This window comes from Mastacembelus armatus, chromosome 12 (genome assembly GCF_900324485.2).
Source record: "Mastacembelus armatus chromosome 12, fMasArm1.2, whole genome shotgun sequence".
Classification (NCBI taxonomy): Eukaryota; Metazoa; Chordata; class Actinopteri; order Synbranchiformes; family Mastacembelidae; genus Mastacembelus; species Mastacembelus armatus.
In genome coordinates, this window is record NC_046644.1 from 12,924,474 (window position 1) to 12,931,924 (window position 7,451).

Below are 7,451 nucleotides of genomic sequence, written 5' to 3' on the forward strand. Positions count from 1 at the left end.
GAAGAGCTTGCAAACCAATCTCCCTGATACAAAGCCAAGAACTACTGTGTGACGACACGGAGATCCACGGCATTTCTCTACCAATCAGCCAGCAGGCCTTAGAATTTCAGTTCAAACCACAGGCCCTGTATCAATATACAGTATCTCTGAAGTCTAAGAGTTAGAAGGAAACTGGTTCTAATCTGTGGGGAAAGCACCAGCATTTGGGGGAAATATCTAAGCCTGCACACATTTACTGAACTTAAGTAAACTTTAAGGTATTTGTACTTAACTTGAGCATTTCCATTCTTAATGTGTCTATTCCAGTACATCTTAGCATAAAATATTGAAATTTTATTTAAGCGTGATAAGATAAACTTTTGGATAAGTTTATGTCCAATGAAAAATGTTGGAATCATCATTATTATTCAAATGAAACAGACTTTTAGAACTTAATAACTTATACACTTACCCTGTTAAGGGTTTTGTTGTAGCACAAAGCGTATTAAATAATCTTCAGCATATAAAAAGCAGTTACAATTAATAGTCAGTTTACAGGTTGATGCACAGGTAAGAATAATCCAAACCCATCATTGTACATTATATATAAAAGACAACTAAGAGGAACAAACTATTTATAGGTGTAAAAGTATTTGTAGTGGAGTACTGCACTGTGCTGTTGCAGTGGGGTATTTTTACTTAAGCTAATAATACTTCTACCACAGAAATTTGACATACACAAAACACTGCAGCAGCAACACTGTGCCAATTACACATCTATTTGTTCATCTGTCTATGCATCTCTCTGCCCTAATGCCAACTAACTAACCAACTTTCCAGCTATTGCAAACACTCAGTGGCACCAGCTACTACCCATTCCTGCCAATCCTCCTTTCCCACTCAGCCTTCTGTCGCCCTGCACACATGCAGAAACACCAGTGTGCACTAAGAATAGAACACAGCTGGCACTGAGGAGCTTACATATTTCACACTCAAGCCACTGTGCTCCAAAATACTCCTGCCCATCCCATCCCCAGCTCCAGGACGAGCGGCAGGTCCCTCCCTCTCGTCCACCCCTCGTCTGTCTTTGAACCGTTCTTCACCTCTGTGGCAGGGCCCTGACAAGCCTACTGTGCAGATAAGATCCATGACTACACATGGGAGAATTTAGTAGAAAAGAGATGTATAGTAAAAAACATGCACAAAGCAAGGAGAGTCATGTCTTCCTGTTCACAATCCATACCCCACCCTATTTCTGTCAGAGGCTAGTCGACAACAATATGCTCGTCACAGGCCATTTTGTTATGGCAGGAAACTATATGAGTAACCTGTATGTGTGTCCCTGACATACAGCACGCCATGTTCACACAGGTGGGCCACTGTCTGGTTGAGTCCTATTGCGATGACAAGGGATTCCCACAGCAGTGACAGGGGCAGACTAGTGGGAGGCACCGCACACAGACTCAAGGTGAAGCCAGTGCTAGCTGTCAAAACTGCAAGCGAGCAGAGCCAAAAGCACAGGTTGGGCGTAGGGGGTAGACGGTTCAGTGAGAAGCAACCAGATGGAGCTGCTCCATAGGGCACGCAGCAGAAGACTGGGGCTGCTGCCTTGGAAACCTGGACTGATCCTCTCCTTATGTGAGAGGACACTGCTGTCGCTTCAATGTCATCTTTAGATATCTCAACATAAACCACATGTTTATCATTTTCACAGTTAAACACTATGAGGCGAATGTGAAGTTAATCTCATAAGATTACAGTTCCTGATTTGAAGGATAAACCTAGTGATGATTTTTATTTTTATTTTTTTTAACAAAAGGAAAAGACCAAAAAATGATAATAACAATTGAATAATTTGAACACAGCCCTGTATAAACTGCAACTTGACCAATTCTTTGGCTCAGCAGATCATGACACACACTTCATCCAACAACTGCCTCTTTTTCATACCTAAACATCCTTGCAATACCCACTATCCGCTGCCATTAATAACAAGGAAATGCAAACAGTCTATATTAAAAAGGCACCATTCCTGATTACCTGCCTCTTCTTACAAGCCACGGCCACTCACCTGCCATAAATCAAGACACTGCTGGTAATGGGTTTCCCTCAGCTGCATCCCACAGCACATTATTTCCATACCAGACTGTAGCATCATTATTATACATGCAAGATCTCTATTGGAATACAGTTTGGCTAATGAGCACCTCTTAGTTGATCACATTAGACCTCCACTTGAGAACACTTAATTACCATTGTTGCACTCCACGAGCCTTTGTCGAGGGGACAGGAGAAGTCCTTTAATTAAGGTCTCTGCGTTCTACCTATGTTTGTACAAGCCTGCGTCCTTGGGATATAGGATGCTTTCGCAGCCCAAATAAAAGTGATAAAACAAGTTGTGTGTGGAAAAATTTACTGTGCCTGTCTGTTGCATTTGTGATGCATGTGTTTGTGTGGGCATGTGGGTGTTTACTTTTTTTTCCTGTCTTTGTGTCGGCGCTTGTGTTTGTGAATACATCTGTGTGTGTGTGTGTGTGTGTGTGTGTAATGTGATGGGTGTTTGAAGTTTGTCTCCTGAGTCTGGATGGTTTACAGTGTGCACAGTATACACACACACACTGAAGCTTCCTGTGTTGAGAAGATCTTAACTGTGTCCTCCTTACCTTACATATTCAGGCTGGGACTCCGTTTTAAGAACCTGTCCAGTCCCTGGAAAGATGGCTGTTTTCTCTCTCTCTCTCATTACATTGCCCCATCTTTAATTTTCTCTCTTGCTCTGTTTCACTCTTTCACTCTCAGTTTGTCTCTCAGACAGGCTGAGGCTAGCAGTCAGGAAATGCACATCAGTCATAATACTTTCCTAAAATGAAAACAGATTCCGCTGCAGTCCTTCAGCCTCTCTCTCTCTCTAACTCCCTCCTTCAGCTGAAAACATTCCTCTACGTCTCCTCTCGTCCTTCACCCTGCCCTCCTCCTTCACCACTTTAACCCAGCTCTCCAGCACAGATCTTTTCTCCCACTTACAAGGGTCTTGTTTGCTTTCTGTCACAGATGGATGATCTCCAGCACACAAGACAGTTGTTTTGTGGGTTGTGTGATCACAGCAATCTCAAGTATCTGACACCGACTTCACAGAGCACATGACGGTAATCTGCTGCGGCCCCATAAAGTTCCACAGTATGGGCACTTAGGCTTTCAAAAGTACATTTTATAGATGCAGGTTGTAGTAACGGCCAGGAAATCAGTGTGAGGGACAAGGTTAGTGCATGAAGGAATGCTGTACAACAAGCTGTCAGACCCAAGAACACACTAGTTAGTCACAAGATGTTTACATAAAAACAGAGCAAATTTGAGCCAGCAGAAAAGATTAAATATGCCACCTCAGTTTCCTTTTTTTTTTTTTTTTTTTGTCATATCTGGAACTTTACATTTCCATGTTGGGCCTGCAACTAATGAATATTTTATCATTGGCGTGTTGTTAGTCCATAAAATTGTGAAATATGTCAATGTCACAATTTTCTGAAATAAAAGATGACACTTTTAGATTGATGGATGAGCAGTAATCCATTCTCAATAACAACATACAGAAAAGTGGGACATCTTAGAATCTTTGTGAGCTCACATTTCCTTAGCAAAATCTGATTATTATTAAATGAACTAGATTTTTAATAATTTTTCTGTCAATCAGTTAATTGATTTAACAGTGAAAGTAATAAGTGGTAGAATCCAAGACAGCATACCTGTACAGTTATTCATAAAAGCATTTATTTTTAATTTTCCTTTATTTGGCCAATAATCACTAATCACTACTGATTTGAGCCATTCACTTTCAGTGGCAATAAAAAGGTTTCAGTCTCCACTTCATAAACGTAAATGTGTGTCTCATTTCTTAACATCAGGATGCTATCTGCATCCCTCTAATTGCCTGCGCTGTCTCTTTGTTTCAGTCACACTCTGTAGCAGGACACTGTGTCATTAGCGTTATGTTCAGTCCTGGACTTCCCTGTTAAGAGTGCTGCCAGTGAGTAACCGCTGTGGCACCAGCCAGTCATAAATATTCTCAACAAGCCAGCTGATGGATGGTCTCTTTCTCCCGCAGTTTGAAAGGGATGCTCACAGGGCCACCACGATGGCCAACAATGCCACAGCGAGTGAATGAAAGCTTTTTCCACAAGGGAATAACCTCGGCTGAGACGCTGACAGAGACGTCACCACTGTTTTTGACTGTAGGTGTCAGACTGAGAGAATTTAAGATGTCTGACACTGGAGCGTTGTTCTCTCCTTTTCCAGTCACAGGAATGATTGAACAACATCAGAATGAAAAAAAACTCCAGTGTTGTTTGAATTTTTAGGGATTTCTGCAAGCTGTGTGATAACTATGGTTTGTTTCTCTTCTCTATCCACCGAAAAACAATGAAAATCCATGCCATGTGACATTTGTTTACTTAGCTTTGAGGCTGGCTGCTGTTGCTGATTGACAAACGTGCACGGTCACCTAAAAAGCCCTCAGGATTTCTCTGCTGTTGTGGTTCTCAGCAGCCTTTGCCTGAGCTCAGTCTATTGCATGCCTTTCCACTTGGCTGCCCGTTGTAGTAGGAGAGTTAACTCGCTGATTGCAGGATGAAAACTGTGAAAACACACTGCTCAATCTCTTCCACCCTCAAAACCACTGAGTCCTGCAAGAATGTTACTGCCAATAGATTCAAAAACACCCTTTTCAGATAAACCAAGTGTGAAAGTGCTGTTTCCGCTGTCTGTTAAAGTCTTATTAGCCTTCTTATCTCTGAGACATAATTATTTTCCTTTTTCTTTTTCAAGATTTCATGTGCTTTTCAATCCACACTCACCATTTTTCTCTAATCTCCCCATTTAAAACCCGGTGAGAAAACTCTGCACAGGGATGTTATTTTGCTGAAGATCAGAAAATCTCATTTGCTGTTTTCTGGCTGCTCAAACATTTTGACAGAGGCAGCAGTACGCCTTCTGTCCAAGTTAGTTGCTTGGCAATGCAACAGAGTTCCAGCTCGATTTCCAGTGAAATGACTGTTAAAAGGGGAGGAGGATAATGGCCAGAGCTCACTGTGCTCTCTGGATGGGATGAAAAATGAATGTTTACCAATTGTTTATCTGCTAAACCCATAAACACCAGGATAAATAACTGCTCTATTTATTTTGGTGAGATCTGGACATTTTATTTTTACGCATTAAGAGGCATGTTTTGGCTGAAATAAGATAATAAATTGCAGTTATTCCTTTTAAGTCGTGTCAATTTAAGCATTTGGGTTGAATTTTTTTTTCTTTTCTTCGCAGATCACTAACCCGTGTTAATGATTGTCAAATAACAACAGCAGCAATTGGTTCACCTTTGTACGGCACGCACACATTTAAGCGTGCCTCCCACGGCTGCCTCGCGTGTCTGTAACGAGCATGATTTATTTATACTGTACCAGAGAGAAGATGTTGGAGTGGCAGTCCTCAAGGCTTGCCCCGTTAGCCACCCAATTCGCCGTTGTAGTCATAATCGTCCGCCGTTGGGGTCGTCAGTGCTGGGCATGTCGGAATCCTACATCGGTATCAAACACCGAGCGGGGCTGACAAATCGGTTCCCTTACGAGTCTGCCCAAAACAAACAGGCTTATAACCTCACAAGAGGTCCAGATAATAAGACTCGGGATGGTCGGCCAGAGGAATGGGCGTTTTCAAAAAGAAGTGCAGAACGCATCCATGAAGCCCCAGCGGATATAATGTTGTAAATCCAAGCGTGTGCGGGGATCAAAACATTGTTACGATCCAGGTCAGGGCGATTCCAAATCTGATCGCTGTCAAAGGCTGAGAGCATAGATATGTATCCATTTCAATCCACGCACAGAGGAGGATCAGCCCGTTTCCATATCAGGCTTTCCGCTGTTAGTTTCTACATGAAATCAAATAATCCATAGGAAAACGACTCCTTTCTTCCGCGCCGAGGATCAGCCCCCACCGGGGGGGGGGGGGATTGTCAAATTAAAGTCAAAACTTCTTTAAAAATATTTGGCCGCTCTGCAAAGCAATGAACTTAGAGACGTTACATGCAGGATATCTGATTCCGTCTGCTCCACAAGCTGATGCACCACTTGTGATAGTTTTCGAGAATTGCATGAGCTATTTATAGCCTTCTTTCTTACCACAACCGTTCCTCTCACAATGTAGCCCAGTGTGCGTCGCGCAAACAGGCGCTGCGAGCAGGAATGTTTAATCCCTCTGTTGCTCCTGAATTCAACGCGCCGCAGACGAGGGGGTCGCTAAAAAAGAAAAGCCCAGAGTGCTCCTCCGTGGCAGGGCGGACAAAGTCGAGCGGATTCCCAGTAAACCTGAATCATGAGTCACACAGCGTTGAGACAAGAAAAACTATGAGGAAAACGACAAGCAGGCTGCTGTAGACGGAGGCTTGAAAAAATCCTTCCTTCCTTTCAGTTTAAAATCATTACGAAACGTCCTCTCACGGCCGCAACACCATCAATGTTGCACAAAAAACACACACACATCATATGAATGTTTTTAAATACACAGTTCAAGCAGAAGTGACAGTCCTTGTCTGGAGCCGATCACTGACATAAAGAATATGGTGCATGCTGCAGAATCTTCTTCCTAAACCAGCTCGACATTTAAAAGCGCGTCCTCTTCCTTCTCGAGAAATGATTTGATTGTTGAATTAAATCCCCAGCGTGTGCGTGATTTCCCCGGCGGCGACTCCTTCCTGTTTATCTTGTTATTATATTGGTAAATAAGCGTAAGTGTGCGCGTACCCGGAGTGTGTCATGTATACACTCTGTGTCTGTTTGCTTTACGCGAAGCGCCGCTGTAGCATTTTTCGTCCAACCCACCTCGCATTGTAATGTAATGGCGGTCGGAAACGTACTACCGAGACTCGCCTTCCCATTTGGCCAAGTTTGCGCTCACGTGATCAAAGTCTGGGATTACAGGACTGTTTAGTATCTTTGATAAAGAGACTGGATGCGACGCTGGAGACGCCGTGCCAGTCGTGCGCGCTCCTAGTCAGCACTGCTGGGGTCTGCTTTATTGTTGTAAATGTAACTCCGCTGTTTTTGGTCGTGCGTCCATTAAAGTGCATGAAGAGAAATAATGTAATATGTTTATTGTATCGCTGCAGGGTGTGATTATGTTTATGCGTCGGTTACATAATGTAACTGTGGTCTCACAACAGAGGATGTGACAGAATAGAGGTCAGCATGACTTTCTGCGCTCACACTGTTTCATAAGAGACATCTATGTAGGTTAGTCTTAACACTCAGCAAATGTGTCACCTGATTGCACTTGGATCTTTATTTTATTTTGAAAATTATTGATGCACTATTTTTAAATCAAGTATTGTTTTCAGCTATTCAAACAATACTTGACTTCCATGAAACCTACCCAAAATAATGTTTTTATATAAACAAATGGAAGGTGTGGCTGACATGGGTCAGCCAACA

The 7,451-nt window shown here is 42.7% G+C and overlaps 1 protein-coding gene across 2 annotated transcripts in view; it reads right to left on the reverse strand.

Moving 5' to 3' along the window:
- LOC113125070 (mediator of RNA polymerase II transcription subunit 13-like) overlaps nt 1-6,834 on the reverse strand; it is a 67,503-nt gene extending 60,669 nt beyond the window's left edge. For both annotated transcript variants that reach the window (XM_026298350.2, XM_026298349.2), the window contains exon 1: nt 5,427-6,834. In XM_026298350.2, the coding sequence (XP_026154135.1) occupies nt 5,427-5,498 (72 nt within the window). In that variant the 5' untranslated portion in view covers nt 5,499-6,834. The remainder of the gene's footprint in view (nt 1-5,426) is intronic.
- Between the last annotated feature and the right edge of the window lie 617 nt (nt 6,835-7,451).